This window comes from Brienomyrus brachyistius, chromosome 13, assembly GCF_023856365.1.
Source record: "Brienomyrus brachyistius isolate T26 chromosome 13, BBRACH_0.4, whole genome shotgun sequence".
NCBI lineage: Eukaryota > Metazoa > Chordata > Actinopteri > Osteoglossiformes > Mormyridae > Brienomyrus > Brienomyrus brachyistius.
The window spans coordinates 6,701,122-6,717,470 of record NC_064545.1 but is presented as its reverse complement, the minus strand read 5'-3'; the positions used below and the strand labels follow the sequence as shown (position 1 = coordinate 6,717,470).

At 45.0% G+C, this 16,349-nt stretch overlaps 1 protein-coding gene across 5 annotated transcripts; it reads right to left on the bottom strand.

Annotated features, from left to right (window-relative positions):
- Positions 1-1,377: 1,377 nt before the first annotated feature.
- deaf1 (DEAF1 transcription factor) lies at positions 1,378-15,907 on the bottom strand. Of its 5 annotated transcripts, none has more exons than XM_048972822.1 (13): positions 15,434-15,907; positions 14,527-14,624; positions 14,258-14,387; positions 13,796-13,942; positions 13,480-13,619; positions 13,134-13,232; positions 12,679-12,723; positions 11,631-11,754; positions 9,733-9,861; positions 4,424-4,671; positions 3,806-3,877; positions 2,869-2,958; positions 1,378-2,296 (listed from the first exon to the last, which is right to left on the bottom strand). In XM_048972822.1, the coding sequence occupies exons 1-13, from the start codon at positions 15,681-15,683 to the stop codon at positions 2,195-2,197; spliced, it is 1,674 nt and encodes a 557-aa protein (XP_048828779.1). In that variant the 5' UTR covers positions 15,684-15,907; the 3' UTR covers positions 1,378-2,194. The 5 variants fall into 5 exon arrangements, with proteins under 5 accessions (XP_048828779.1, XP_048828780.1, XP_048828781.1 ...); XM_048972823.1 differs by having other exon boundaries at positions 13,167-13,232; XM_048972824.1 differs by having other exon boundaries at positions 14,527-14,627; positions 15,485-15,907.
- Between the last annotated feature and the right edge of the window lie 442 nt (positions 15,908-16,349).

Below are 16,349 nucleotides of genomic sequence, written 5' to 3'. Positions count from 1 at the left end.
CTCATAGGCGAGGTAGATCATTCCATTTTCTGTACCTGCTAAAATATGCAGAATCGCAGAGGTCTGGAGCATAACCCGGAAGCTACAGGCGCAAGTCCAGCAATAACCCAGCACAGGGCACTCATATACCATTCACACCTACCTGGACTGTGGGGCAGAAACTGGAGTATCTAGATGAAACTCCATAATGATACAGGGAGAACGAGCAAATTCCACATGTAGCAAGGGCAGACCCTGGACCCTAGAAGTGTTTGACAACAGTGCCAACCATTGTGCCACTATGCCAACCAGGGAGGGCAGATCCAGTTTAATTTGCCCAGCTACCAGCCACTTTCTGTTCATTTCTGCCCTTCATCCAGTCCAGGTTTGATGGGAGCTTCTTGCAACACCCTCTGAACCCAACCGTACCACTAGTCGGGGGACAAACTTCTAACAGCTAATCAAGATTAGAAAGCAGGGAAAACATGGACTAAGGTGACACTCGCAGTCCGAAACTGAAATCAGCTCTCGTCTTTCAGAAGGGTAGGTTAAGCCCCAGCCCTCCAAAAAAATAAATAGGTCAGATGACAAACTTTTCCAAAGTTTTCTGAAGGGCAGGAGAAGAAAAGCTTTTTTTAGCTTGGCAATACAGTATACGCAAGGGCGAGTTCTAAAAGGCTGTGATTTCCTTTTTTATTGAGCTACGCATAAGCGTCAAGGTTGCCATGTGCAGTGACACATATTTAGGCAGCCCGAATTAGGGCAGAAGACATTACTCAAAACCCTTCAGTCCTGAAAACAATGCTAAATGTGCCTGTGAGTAATCAGCCAGATAGTAACTCATCAGGTAGGATACCTGCACTCCAGAATCAGGGTTGCCTACCCCTGATTTAGATTGCTAATGTAATGCAAGTTGAAATACATATACGAGGACTGCTGGATGTAGTAAAGCACTGGAGCCAAACTGGACTGGCACATGAAGTCAAGATCTGAAGGGGTGTCTAAAGTCTGAAGTCTGAAGTCGTGACCTGAAGGGGTGACACTGGACCCCTGCTGGGCCAAATGTAACACTTCAGGAGATAGTGCAGAATTTGAACAGCATGTGTGGTACGCACACCGAAAGCACCTCAAGAAGGCCTGCTAACAGGGCTTGTCCATTCCATTATGGTGATCACACTGATTCATGTTTATTCTGAGCAGGCAAACAGGAAAGAGCGAGTAGCAGATTGGGTAGGTGGGGTTGTCCATCTTCTATCCAATGAATCCATTTTCGCTGATCTGGTGCACATGCCCATACACACACAGACCATTTCAAGTATTTCAACTTACCAATGAGGCTTTCACGCTCTCAGTTCCACACACACACACACAGACACACACATACACACACACACAAAGAATGTTTCAAATGGCTTTCTTTAATTTCAATGAATACTTCCGTTGTTTTCAGCGTAACACTACGCTTCTTTGGTAGATTTTCCAAAAAGATCAACAGAAGAACACACAGAAGACCCAAGACAGCCACAAACCAATTCTGGTCACAAGGAGCCATACCTCAAATAAACTGTAGAAAATATATTTCACTTAAATAAATACATTAAAAAAATAATGTTCCAAATTCCAAAGTAAATTCCAAGAAACAGGCCCGTACTGGCTCTGTCTGCTTGTCAGACGGCACAGATCTGTTTGTGTTCTGATCAATAGTGCAGTGTGTTCCAGATGATCAGCCCATGCTCAGCCTGTCTGGGACATTTGTCTGAATATGAGTCATAGCATCGTACTGCTACGATATGTGCAGTGGATGAGAAAACTGCTTCCTTTTCGTGAGGGTCGAGTAGGTGAGAGTCAACAATCAGCAAATGCATAAAGCTTTAAAAAGAAAAACCTCAAGATCGGCAAAAATGGGTTCCAGGCACCCAACCAAAGCTTGTCGAATATGGGAACTTCTGTTTCATGAAGAGAGGCAATCATCCAGCATAACGACCCAAATGGCAATTAACTTTATCTTGCCTCCATTGCACCCAAAAAGAGAGCAAATTTATACCTAACAAAATCTGACAGGGCTGATGTAAACTTCTCTCCAGATGCGGGGTTTCCATCAAAGTCTTTCCTAGCAGGACAGAGCGAGGACTGTGTGCTTATCAGAAAGGTGGCTCACAACGTGCCTGTCAGCTGTCGCACGTTGCCATGGGCGCCAAAGTGCCTCAACAACACGTTACACCTTAACCTTCTCCATGTCCATTGGGGGCATCTGGTCCTCCCCCTGGATAGACACAGCAGCAGCAGGCTGGCAGCAGAGCTGGTGGTCCTTCCAGTCCTGGGAAACCCAACACAGAATGGTAATGAGAAGAAAGCAAAAGTAGCTTTAATTCCTACACAACAGAAAAACATGCAGACCGAACTGACTTACCCTACACTGAGCCTTACACTGTGGTCATGAGTATCTCAGTTTATACCAAAACATCTTAGCCATTTTGTCATGCCAAACCATCCCATTGGGTTCTCATAACTGACACTGAACCCATGCTCAGAGGTGGAGATTTCAGGTCCAGAGAGTACAAATCCAGACCAAGATTTTGTTTCAACCAACCAGTTGAGTACTCTGTGACTGAGACTCTTTATACTCAACTGGGATGTTGAAACAAAATCTTGGTCTGGATTTGTACTTTCTGGACCTGAAATCTCCACCTCTGCCCATGCTGTACTTAACTGATTAAAACTGCTAATCATGACTAATCCGAGAAGGTCATGCAATCCCAACATTTTTAAGTTTTTATGGAAACATGGGCATTTACAGAAATAAGTTCTGACTATGCTCACACCTCCATGGTTGACATTTGGAGTCGTGCCCTACAAAATGTGCCCCATATCTGTTCAGCTTGCACTTACCTTTCTCTGGCAGAATGTGGAGCAGTAGTTGACCTTCCGGCAGCCCGTGCATTCACTCATGGCCTCCCTTCCGCAGTTGACGCACATTTGCTGCAGTCACCAAAAACACAATTAAATAACTGGTTACTAAGCCAGGCGATGCCGTCTGCTCCGGATGCTCTCTTTTGCATGAAGTTAGCTAGTCCTCACGTCGCCTGGGTTCCCTTGATGACAATGACAGGCATGACTGGGAAGCAGGGCAGTCAGGTGTTTCAAGCTTATTGATCCACTCCAACACATGAATGGGGCCACTACCACCCCAAAGACTGAATGATTATATCGGGGTCCCCTCCCTCACTTAGCCATAATTCCACAGGCAAAAATAATGCAACCTTCCTTCCAAGTCTGTCATGGCCACTAAGAAACCACTATATGGCAACAGATCCAAGATTACATTAAAAATTCACGTTAGCATGTTAGCATGCCGAGCCCACGGGAGCCCTAATCATCAGCAGTGTTCAGTCAAAAAAATGAGATTTCTGAACAAATATCCAATCACAACCATGATGCCTCACATAGACATATTTATCAAGACCTTCAGAAGATCATTTCCACTCAAGATTTTTTTTTCCTGACACTGAGTCATTAACAGGGCTGAGCTAAAATGCGTCACAACAGTGTTCTTCCCAAAGATCTCCATGGGGCAAATCATGTGACGACTGTAATAGCTGATATTTTTTCCCCCCAAAGCAACAGATCTGCTGTAAGGTGCGTTCATCATCAAGAAGAGGCGAGGTGTTTTGTTCCTCCAAGGCTGTTAGCCGTTAGCTCATTTCACGCATCGAAAACAACCTGCTGAACTTCAGGGGCACCGACAAATACTCACTCAATGGCTAAAGCCCTCCAGAAATTCAGAGACAGAGGAAATTGACCTGTAGCCTGTGGCGGCTGCTTTTACCTTTATGATGATCTCTGTTGTTTTCCCCTCGGGGTCATCTGAATGCTGGAAGGATAGCTGAGCTGGGAAAGACTGCAGAGAGAGAAAGGGAGAGAGAAAGAAGAATCACTCCAAGCTCAGTCTGATTGAGAGCAACACCTATAGTATAAAACCTACATACAGAGATACACAGAGATGATACAGGTTGGCAGTGAGATTGTTAGTGAACTAAGCGAAAAACAGTGGAGGACAGGCGTTTGTGGCTGTTGCATCTCAATTATGGAACTCCTGTCCCAACTTCAACGAGGAAACAAGAAAACTGTTTAAAACCAAACTAAAGACTTTTACTCTACAGTTTTTTGTGATCTTCAATGATATGGATGCTGCTCCGTCTTGATCACATGCACATGCTTCTGTTATGTTGCAGATTTTTGTTTTATTTTGGGTGTTTTCTTTTTAATTGTTTCACAGTGGTGTTTTTCATTGCTGTTTATTGCTGTGGTTTTATCAAATTTTTTATATTACTGATTGTGAAGCGCTTTGGCTACGCCATCATGATTACTGTTGTAAATGTGCTATATAAATAAATTGCTGTATTGCCATTGAATTCAAGTCACAATTAAATAAAGCTGCCCTTACCTCCTTCCTTTCGGAAGATGCCTTGTCCTGGGTCACGAGGGCCTCCTGGCCGGCCTGGCTGGCCTGCTTGGCGTGGTCGATCAGTGCTTTCAGCTGCTGCACGCTGCTCAGCAGGGTGTTGGCTATCTCCTCCAGGTACAGCCAGGTGCGCTGTTCCCCCGTCTCCAGCCCACCGGGCAGACCGGGGGAGGGAGCTTTGGCCGGGACTGGCTGGGGGGCCACAGCCAGCGCCGGCAGGGATGTCAAGACTGTGGAAGGGAAAGCGAAGCAGTGTCTCACACTGGGCCGATTATTCGGTTTATTCAAGCTACTATTAATTTTGTTTACAGTGCAAAGTTCAAATCTGTTCAGTTCAATTAATTTTGATATACTGTCTACTCATCATAGCTTACCTAAAATGTTCAAAGTTTTGAGGGTTGTTACTTCATACATATGACATCATTGGGGATTGAATTTCAACCAGTTTTACGATGTCATACTTCCACACTGAAGTATATTTAAGTCCAAGGTCCTAGGTGAAGCACTGAAATCATCTTGAACAGTACGGGTGTAACAACAAAAGCTGCCCAGCTAAGGCCTGAACACCCCCTGCATCTGCTGAGGCTCTGCTCTCTCACTCCAGCTCGATGTCTTCAAATGAAACAGATGACGCAATCAAGACATAAAACCTGAAAACGGTGCCGAGGACAGGGACACCTCTGCAGGCCAACGGCATTAATCAGGCACCTACGAAATCCAGTGCAGATCTCTCCATCTTCTGCGTCAGCGCAGTGGGAACGGAAATAAAAGGCTCCAGAAAACCACATACACACCCCATCCGCCCTACAGAACGATGTCAAGGAGCCCCAGGGGAGACACGGCGACTGGGAGGCGGGAGGGAGATGGAAACAGCAGGAGTGTCAGTCTTACTGGAAGAGAGACACTCAGAGGCACACTGAAATCCTTGCTCTCACGTGTATACAAAAGCTGAAAAGGACCAGGGCATTCGGCTTTAGCATTACTTAGCATTCAACAGCAGAATTCAGCACTCCCGGAACAAAAGAGAAGGTCAACAGTCCCCACACTATATTTAATAAGTACAATAAATACCTGCATCCTGAAGCACACACACTGATCAGTCCCTGTATGGACAATGTACCCATAACAAACAGGAACAGAGTGTTCACTGAGAATGCCATTGTATAACGTGATGTGCTTCACTCTACGAATGTTTTCTTCAAACAGACTGACCGCTAAAAGGTTTCACCGGAACACGCGGACAAACCCCGAATCATCTGCTCCACCTGCATTGCAGATCTTGTAATTCTGAGAGGAGGCAAGAGGGGCGTCGCCGCAATCAATTTTGACTTCTAAGTAGTTGTTCTGTGGTGCCATTTCAGTGACATTTCAGCAGTAATTAAATGCTTTTAGAAATATGAAAATGCTAGAAAGATAAGCAAGCTGCTATTGCTCTAAAAATGAAAATTGAGTTATTTTTTAAAGATTTAGTTAAGGCCCGTCCATCCATTTTCTATACCTGTGCAATGCAGGGTCAAACGGGGTCCGGAACCTATTCCAGAAGCTACAGGCGCAAAGCAGGGAACAACCCCGGATGGGGCGCCAACCCATTGCAGAGCGCACATGGATGCACGCACACACACACACCTATGGGCAACTCCAATTCAACATGCTTTTTGGACTGTGGGAGACTCAAACCCTGGTCCTAAAGGTGTGAGCCAATGGTGCTAACCACTGGGCTGCCGTGCCACCACATCATATTAAATGTGCCTGCTTTAATAAATAAATAATTCCAGGAAACTTCCAGAAAACAGCAAGATAAATGACTGAAGACGAGGCAGAGAAACTGAACTGTATGCTGTATGAAACGCATCTAAAAAAAAGTCAGTGCGCTGATTCTGGTTGCTGCCAGCACAGTGAAATGAGGGGAACGCAGAGCGGGACGATGGGTACAGGCTTCTCTGGGTTTGTCACGAGACCTGAGGCCACAGGGCGAGGCGGCTGCTGTGTGCACTGAGCGCCATTCGCTCGGATCCCTTATCGGGGGCCCCAGGTGCCACAGCGGTGAAGCTGCGGAAAGGTGGCGCAACAGACGCAAAGCGACCGAGTCTGTACTTCTGAACGCGGGCGTTTGTCAAATCCGACCGCATTCCACTGCAAGGTTCAGACAAAAGCTGCTTTACGAAGCTGTACTTTTCATTTGCAACACAGGCCACTGGCATCAAATCATCAGAGAGAGAGATTATCAAAAACACCCCCAAACACACTCGCATGTTTACATGCATCATACCATCAGAGAGAGACCATCAAAAACACCCCCTTACACACACGCACACTTACACACATGATACCATCAGAGACAGAAAACACACACGCACACTTACACACATGATACCATCAGAGACAGAAAACATCAAAAACACTGCCCAGCCCCCCCCCCACATACACGCTTGCACACGCAGACAGAATGCACCTTGTCTTTCTTCTAAAAATAACAAAACATCCATCTTTGTCACAGGGTTTATGTGCATCAGGGCTTAAACAGGTCAGGAAGGAGGCAAACTGTGATTAAATTGGTGAGGGGTCGTGACCAAGAAGCCTTGGCTGTGACACTAAATCGGGCTGCGACATTGCGGGGTCACATGAGAGTGTCAAGCGATTTCCGGCATGTGTGGGATGAAGCAGCCGCGGGGGCAGACTGCACCGCAGGATTGCTGCACGGCTATGAGCCGCCGCAGTCTCGGAATGGAAAACTTTACGCTTCTGGTGGGCCTTGAGCATAAGCATCCTGTCTAAAAGGTACAACAGTAGGCTCCCCTGTTGGATTTCAATAAGAACTTCAGCCTCAGCAGACTAGCACCTGCTGCCTGTAGATCTATGCGAGCCTCTTTTACACGATCCCCCGCACACCCCCTCCTACGCAGTCTACAGCAACCTGTCACAGCTGGTTGCAGGGACCGTCATCTGCAGTCACGCTAAAGCAATTATCCTCCCTTGTTAAGTATCATTAATATAGCTTTTATAGGAAATAAAGCAAGACCACTAAGATCACAGCAGCCAGGAAGCCTCACACCACACACATGTGTCTCATTCCGTCAGTGACTAAGCTTTGGCCCGAATCGAAACCCATTTTCACTACTGCTTAGCCACGTGTGCAAGCAGATAACAGCAGGTCCAAGGAAAGGATCAGCTTGGCACAGACAACTAAATAACATAGATTAGAATTAAATTAAAAATATAAAACATTCATAAAAAACAAAAGCCTCATACCTCCTGGGCTGGAAGATTGAATTCCACCCCCTGCTCAATGTGTTTAGTTTTATTTTTTATTCTGGTTTTCTTAAAACACCCAACTAGGTGAATCAGCAAATCTAAGTTGCCCATAGTTAGTTACTGTTAGCATGACAGGCTGTCCTGTAATAAACTGGTGTCCCATCAAAATTTTCCTGTGCTCGGTGGATTAAACAATGAATCATTTTTCAGCAATGGCTCTGATTGATTGTAGTTGTAGGTAGGGCTGGGAGATGTCATATCAATATTATAATGCACATGTGCAATGATCACCGGGGCTTCAGAGGACGGCTGAAACATATGACGGGGACGTCAGCTTTTTGTACATCTACAATTTGTTAAGCAGATTAGTAGTACAGCAAAAATATTAATGAGATACAGTTTGTGACACCCAAAATTTAGTAATCCACTTGGCGTGTCTATGTTTATTAAATCTGGTTAGTGGAGCACACCACATAATACTGTTCTGGTATACTACGGTTTGGTATACTTCAGTGTGATATGCACTGTAGCAGGCACACAACATAATACTGTTTTGGTATACTATGGTTTGGTATACTTCAGTGTGATATGTACTGTAGCAGGTACACAACATAATACTGTTTTGGTATACTATGGTTTGGTATACTTCAGTGTGATATGGCCTGAGGTTCCGGTGAAGAATGGAACAGCTCAGCAGCCATGACATCTTTCAAAAGAGGAGATCTTGTGGATAAATAAGGTAAAAAGATGTCAGTGGTATGTCGGAACTTTTTGCAGTTAAAATCTAACATAGTTATTAAACATAAGGATATGCTGAATTTATACTGATTACTAACTTTTGGGCGTCATAAAATGCCTTATATATTAATTATAATTAATCTGAAGCCCCAGTGATTATTGCACATGCGCGATATAATATTGATGTGATATCGCTCAGCCCTAGTTATAGGGTATCGCTAAGACCAGATTCCTCATAGATGCACATGGCCTAGTTAAACGGAATCCCCAGAGAATAAAGACTGATACAAAAAGGAGCACAAAATAATTGTTTTTCCTGTAGAAATTTATCAATTTTTCCACTCAATAAGGAAACACAACACAAACATCACTCTGTACAGAAAGAAAACTATAACAAACAATATCAAGTAGAGCTACAGGCAAAAACAAGTCAGTCAATTTTAGTCAGGCTTAACCTGAAGCCTCATTGGGCCTTACCCCCAAGCTGAGGCTCTCTTTGGCCTTAACCCCCAAGCTGAGGCTCTCTTTGGCCTTAACCCCCAAGCTGAGGCTCTGTTTGAGCCTTAACCCCCGAGCTGAGACTCCGTTTGAGCCTTAACCCTGAGCTGAGGTCAAGTTTGGGCCTTAACCCCGAGCTGAGGTCCAGTTTGGGCCTTAACCCCAAACTGAGGTCCTGTCTGGGCCTTAACCCCGAGCTGAGGTTCAGTTTGGGCCTTAACCCTGAGTTGAGGTCCAGTTTGGGCCTTAACCCCAAACTAAGGTCCCGTCTGGGCCTTAACCCCCAAGCTGAGGCTCCGTTTGAGCCTTAACCCCCGAGCTGAGAGTCCGTTTGAGCCTTAACCCTGAGCTGAGGTCCAGTTTGGGCCTTAACCCTGAGCTGAGGTCCAGTTTGGGCCTTAACCCTGAGCTGAGGTCCAGTTTGGGCCTTAACCCTGAGCTGAGGTCAAGTTTGGGCCTTAACCCTGAGCTGAGGTCCAGTTTGGGCCTTAACCCCAAACTGAGGTCCTGTCTGGGCCTTAACCCCGAGCTGAGGTTCAGTTTGGGCCTTAACCCTGAGCTGAGGTCCAGTTTGGGCCTTAACCCCAAACTAAGGTCCCGTCTGGGCCTTAACCCCGAGCTAAGGGTCTGTTTGGGCCTTAACCTTGAGCTAAGGGTCTGTTTGGGCCTTAACATTGAGCTGAGGCCCCGTTTGTGCCTTAACTCTGAATAGCTCTATAAAGCTGGAGGATGGGCATGGCTCTGCCACGGTGAGGGACATGGGAAGGAGTCATGGCTTTGCGGGCCCCCAGTGCCTGACCTACCTGCTGTGCTGGTGAAGACATCGGCCTGGGCAGGGCTCTCAGATATTATGGTGGCAGCATCACCTGCCGGGGTCCTGTCAAACGTCAGCGTACCAGAGGTGGTGATTTGTCCTGACGGCGAAACGGTGACTGGAGAAGAAGCACCAATTAATCCAATTTTATTTATTGTATAGTGTCATTTATTGTCTGTGTACTAGGGAGTATCAAGCAACCAGAAGCAAATTCCTTGTGTCCCCACACTTAGCGAATACAGCTGATTCTGATAACCCATACACTAGCGTAGCTCGCGCTCATCAGCAGAACCTTAAAATAACTTTAGTAACTATTTATCTCTCTGCTAATAGAAAATGTTTTTAATGTAATTGCAAGACTTTTAAATGGCTGTTAATGAATAATAATAAAAACTCATGTTCAAAATTGCTAGTTGTGAAGCAGCTCTTCTGCACTGGTGCCACGTCACATGCATAACACCTGAAAGGGAAAAAACAGCTTTCGGCTTTAGAGAAAACGAAGTGTGAGAGCCAAAAATAGGAGACGTCTCCTCCATGTTTACGCCTGCCTCTGCTTACTGAGTTCACTCACTTGGCACAATCACTCGTCGAAGAGCAACAACACAAGAGCAAGCGCGCTACTCCCTGACACTCGGCTGTCTCACAGCCGCCGTGTAGCCGAGTCCACGACGTCTCCGGGCAGCTCTTTCAAATTCCGCTCCAGCGTTTACGTTTCCAGGGTGAGCCCTGCTGCCAGTTTCACCTTCAAATGAATCCTTGGCCTTCTCTCGTTCTATAAACCCCTCTTGGGGTGAGGTTCCATCCTCAACCCAGGACTTGCTTCATTTCCCGAGCCATCAGTACATTCATTTGTTAGCTATATATACCCAACCTACAACCTAACAACTACCTCTTTACCAGGCTAAGGTCAAGAAAGCACTTCTGCTGTCTCTCATTGAGACCCATATCGATCTTTTATCCTCAAGCTAACAGAATACCTAACACTTAACACTGACAGTTGTAATTTAACATTTGCTCCTTACTCTTGCATCATGCAGTCTATCTATATTGCACATCTCCATTTTTTCCCTATTTTTTTCTTCCTTTTCAGTATAACTTTACTGCTCCTTATTTATTGCATATTTATTATACTGTAACTTTTACATGTTACTGCTTTCATTGTGTTTTTAAAATGGCGGAGTTGACCACCTTGCATTTCATTGCAGGTTATGGTTGGACTATTTGCTTTGCATTTTACAAATAAAACGCCTGGATCTTAAATATCTAACTAAGAGACTGTGGATGATATCATCACAATAAATTGAGAGGAAAAACAGGGGAAACCCACATTTTAAGGACTTTCTGGTTTTCAGTCAGGGTCCCAAGTGATTTGGTCAGTTTGAGCCCAGCTTACATAGAGCCGACATTCTTCATAGCTCCCAGTCTGAGTCACATCTCCTGACGTCTGAATCAATTAGCTACACTTACACCAAAGTGGAATATAACAAAACGGTGCCCCAAGGCCCCTTAGCAAAGACTTAAGGTGACTACTTAAGACAACAGGAACCATCAGAGGGCTCCGAAAACTACGCTACTTCTTGGGGAATGAAATTTGTCAGTTGGTCTCAAGACCCAAATTATTCTGAACTGATGAAGGGCATCATGGAACGGAAGGGCTACACAGCGCCCTCTGGCTTTGGAATGGCAGACGTCTCTCCATGAAACGGTGGGGGAAGCACTGACAAGCCCAGCTAAGCAACAGACAGACTCCCTGTGCAGTTATTTCCAAACGCAAATGGTTTTTCACTTCCCCATTACAGCACACGCAGATGCGTGACTCTGCATGTTAGAATGCGTGCGCCGGCGTGTGTTGAGCGTGTGTGAGTGAATTAGTGCGTGTCCACTCACTGGTGGCACCAGGTGCGAAGGTGATGTTCTTTGGAGTCTGGATGTCCTTTTTCTCGGGGGTAGCAGGCCGGTCGCTCTCCTTCTTTCGTCTCTTGTAGGGAACAAACAGCCTCACAGGGCCGGTCTGTAAAAAAAATTGAAATAAAAATGGGGGGAGGGGGCATAGTGATTTCTCTCACTGCAGGAGACAGAGTAAACCAAGAAAAAACACCCACAGTTTATACAGCCTTAACCTTGAAGCAGGTTACACTTCAACTGTTTAGGTTGTCCGTGGGCTAATGTTAGCAGGTTGATTTGAATACTGCTGACCAGCAATGGGAGATATGAGGCTTTGAAGCCCACCCCCCCCCCCCACCCCCCCGGTGGATGGGATTACATAGAGCTGTCCATTACAATCCAGGTTTGTTGCAATGGGAACCTGTAAAATAATGGATGTCAAGCCAGTCAAATAAGTTTGTGACTAATTTAACCCACGTGTTATCCCACCCAATATAGGTCTTTGAAGGCTTGTTTTTCCCACTGCAGCTGGGTCCACTGCAGGGCTCGCTTGCCAAAAAGCGCAAAAATAATCGTCTGAAGATGAACTGTGACAGTGTTCTTGCACCAAAAAAAAAAAATAAAAAATTATTTTAAAATAGTGATAGTGAGACCGCCATCAGAAATCTGGAGAGGTCTGACGCTTCATTATCGCGTGCCGGACCACACAAGATTCTCTCAATGTTATACCAACTGCCTTTTCCAAAAATGGACGGTCACAAAGCCATGATCTGAAAGGTGTCTCGCCTCCAGAAATGTGGCAGCTGCCACCCCCTATTAATCTGTAATCTGCAAATGAGCATCAAGACCAGGGAGGTAGCATACACTTCCATTATAAAGAGCACAGCAAATTTTTTTAGATCTAGAACCTTCGACTCCAGGCTGTTGGTCGCTGTGAGAAAAGATCTATCAGGCCCAAACAGTCACTGACGTGCGTGGAAGTGGGTGCAGAGATGATTACAATACAAGTCTGTTTTTCAGGCCAAGAAATTAAGTCACAGATTCTAATTACCATATTTACGTTCTCCCCTCTGAAAGACGCTCCATCCTTGGCACACTGAAAAAATATTAGAGAGGGAGCATAAGGGGAGGGAAGGAATGTGTGTGTCCAGAATTTTACATCGAGAATTTCTCATCAGTACAAAGGCAGGCAAACAATCAGGAAAGTCACTGTTTAAACCAAGCTATGCTCACACAAATGTAAAATACAAAGAGTCTAGCCCCCTCTACTGGACAACAAATCATAATGCAAAATGCTTACAAAAAACGTTTACAATTTTTATATGTCGATAATTAAACAGATACCATAGTTTAAAAAAAGTATATAAACAGATTAAAAATATTTTTAATTTAATCAATGGGATAGGACAAAATTCTGGATTGCCAAACTTAAGTTATAGGTTCTATATAATCCTTTCTAAGGTTGACGCATATATTTTTTAAAATTTTGCGATGAATTTTGTTCACCTGGGGTATCAGGGCCATCAGAAATGGACTCACCAAGGAAAGGTCATCGCAGCAGGCCGCACACGTGCAGGAGGCTGCGTGCGGGTTCAGAATACGCTCCTGAAAGAACCAGCCCACCCCAAGGTTGGGCAAATGCTGACCAAACTTTTTCATCATCATAAACAGCAAAGAACCAAAATTTTCAAGATTTGTCTTACACCAAAACACCCATCTCTGAGGCCTTCTAGAATAGGGATTTCCCACATTACTGTTACCGTTATTGTTGATGCATGGATGTCACTTCTCATACTAAAGAGATTTGTGAAGCAACACAGTGCCAGGCTCACGCAGGGGAGTCCATCCTCACCTGAATGAGGCACTGAAGTGGACGGCCTGCGTAGCGGATGCTCCTCTTCCAGTCCTTGCTGCTCGCCCGGCCTGACATGCCCTCAAACTCGGTGGGTGTGTACCAGCTATTGTTATGCCTGATGCATCGCCCTTTCCCACCTGTGTTTCGTAAAGAGTCAGGGATATAAAATTATACCCAAGTGATTAATTAAAACAAACATTCTAAATTAATAAGGAGCCGAATTTTCAGTAAGGTCACTTCTGATCAGATCAGATACAATGAGATGTTTGAAGTCAGCTCCTGCATGGCAAGCCAAGGCCGCGTGGAAGCACACCTGAGCCCAGCCGGTTCTTGTACAGGATCCCGCTGGTGTTTCGGCATCGCACCGGCAGCTCGTTGTCATACACCGAGGGGTCCCAGTTATACTTGGAGCCGTCCTTTTCGTGCCCGGGAGGCAGAGGAGTCGTGGGCATCTGGGAACCTGCAGGATCAGCGTGGTCACCGACCGTTAACATCGAGGTTACTCCAGAGACCTCACGCATACTTTGTTTCTTTAACTACAAATGAAATGTATCCGTTATTTTCATTAATTGTGTTATATTGGGAATTACATCGAAATGTACTAAACATACCGGAAATTAGATCAAAGTTCAAAGCACTTACTACTATAACTCTAACTACTAAACTTTCTTAATTTCTGTTTACCTTGCATTAATAATTATAGAGTTAAGGAATATGGATTTATAGGCAAACAGCAGTATTGTCTCTGTGGACATATATACACACAGACACACACCAGGGGTCATGGGTGTGGCTGCCCCCTTCAGTCCTGTAGCTCCCACGATGCTCCCGTCAGTGTGGACCACGATCAGGGTGGCCTTCTGGGTATTAAGGCTGTCTGCAATCTGTAAGGTGGTCCTGCCGGTCTAGAACAAGACAGAGAGCAGACGATGCAAGAACCTGGACCCAGATCATCCCCGAGTAATTGCTGTCAGACTGTACACACTCCAAAAATGACTATAAGCTGGTCGGACTGTCATCCATGAGGACGCAAGAAGTACTTACAAGGACGTGTTCTGAGAGAGAAGCTGCTGTGGCGACAGATGTAGTGAATACGTTGTCCCCGGACCCCTGGACATCCCCCATCGTCACTGTTGTCACTTCTGTTCAGAACATGGGAATTACACGTAGCTCATATCACCATCATCTACATGCAGGTGCCTGCTATCTCTGGGGGACAACTGGGGAAATTGCCCCAAGCCCTGACCTAAATGAGACGTGTTGTGCATCATGGAGGTAGAAGTAAGTCTGTCCCAGGCCCAGGAGTAATGAGCGCCAAATTATATTCAGGGTGTACCCCTGCTTTGTGACCTTTGTTGCTTGGAATACACTTCAGGAAAACCCATGACTCTGACCAGGATAAATAGTTAGAATGTATGGAACTACCATAAATTCTTTCCTTTTTTACATTAATGTTTAACAATAACTGAGTTGTTGTAATGGGTAAGTGTTCATATCTGTTGGAATATATTTTTAACAAGTTCTCTTAATGCGTGAATTTCGCAAAAAACATACAACCAAATTTCTGAGGTATGACATTAAATATGAATCAATAACATTAATTTTCATTCAGAATTAATCACACCAGTTACTCATAATAATGCATAACAACCAACCCTGTAAAACTGAACCAAATTTAAATATTTCTATAATGCGTAACACTTTTATCACTAACTGCCTGCGATATGCACTGTATTTTTTTAAATAACGCGCGTTGTTGTGCTAACTAGCTAACCACTTAGCGACAAATTAAATTTATGGCTGTCAGTTTACTTTCACTGAGGTTGATTTTGTGAGAGTAATTAATCTAATTGTGTAGCTGTTTAATTTCTTATTTCATGCAGACACACAGCTGAGAAACAAACTAAGAACATCGGTGTACTGGCTGACTTATAAAGGTGTATAAACTAGCCTATGCGGACTGATCTCACAGTCACGCCGCCGCCAATTCGTAACTTTCCTGCAAATGCGGCCTCGTCGGGGTTCGGCAAGGACTCGGCTCCGATCTCGATGTTCCCCGGTTCCCCCATCACGGCCATCGTAGTAACTTCGGCCTCCGACTCGGTATCCGAGTTCTCCCCCTCCTCTCCCGGCACAACTGCGGTGGCTTCGGGCGCCTCCTCCAGCCCGAGTTCCTTCGCCGCCGATTCGGACTCGTCCATTTCTCCGGCCTCTGCCGATTTGGGCCGAAAGCGTCCGAGGGGAAAGTCGTCAGACTGCAAACGCGGCTTGGAAAATTAAGGACCGCTGAAAAGCCGCAAAAAACACTCTCACCGAATTAACCTTAAGATATAATAACATATATTCTTACGCCAAAATGAAAGTCGAAAAGCAATGGCTTAATGGCTTCCTTCTCCCTTTTTGTTGCTGCCGATGGCCCGACAGGAAGGAGGCGGAACGGAAATTGTCGAAAGAAAACGAAGTGACACGAGATTTCTTAAACGGCAGTTGCTTTGTGTTTCTGCAGTTACAATTATTTTAAATAATTTTATACACGGGACCTTTGCTAACTTGAATCAGTTTTATATGCACTATTTTCTCAAGTTTGCAATAGTAGAGACCTTACTGGTTGCCCATGTGCGACTTGGGCTGTCCATGCTATCAGCACTATGGTTTATAACAGAAAAATACAGATAATGACACTCATTCAGCAGCAACTTAAGGCAACCGTTTTATAAAATATTGGAGCTCATTTATCAGCTATTAAGTAGGCCTATTTGTTAGTCAGGTTTATGAATTAGATGTTCATGTTTAGGGAGCTGCAGGACTTCACATTATCACGAACAAATTTGTCATTCAGTGACACAAAACTGCTGACGTATAAGGCG

Coding starts and splice junctions, on each gene's coding strand:
- deaf1 (XM_048972822.1), bottom strand. CDS start 15,683: ATGGACGAGTCCGAATCGGCGGCGAAGGAACTCGGGCTGGAGGAGGCG. Junction 13,620..13,795: donor CAAGAACCGGCTGGGCTCAG/GTGTGCTTCCAC, acceptor TACGAAACACAG/GTGGGAAAGGGCGATGCATC. Junction 12,724..13,133: donor TGATGGCCCTGATACCCCAG/GTGAACAAAATT, acceptor ATATTTTTTCAG/TGTGCCAAGGATGGAGCGTC.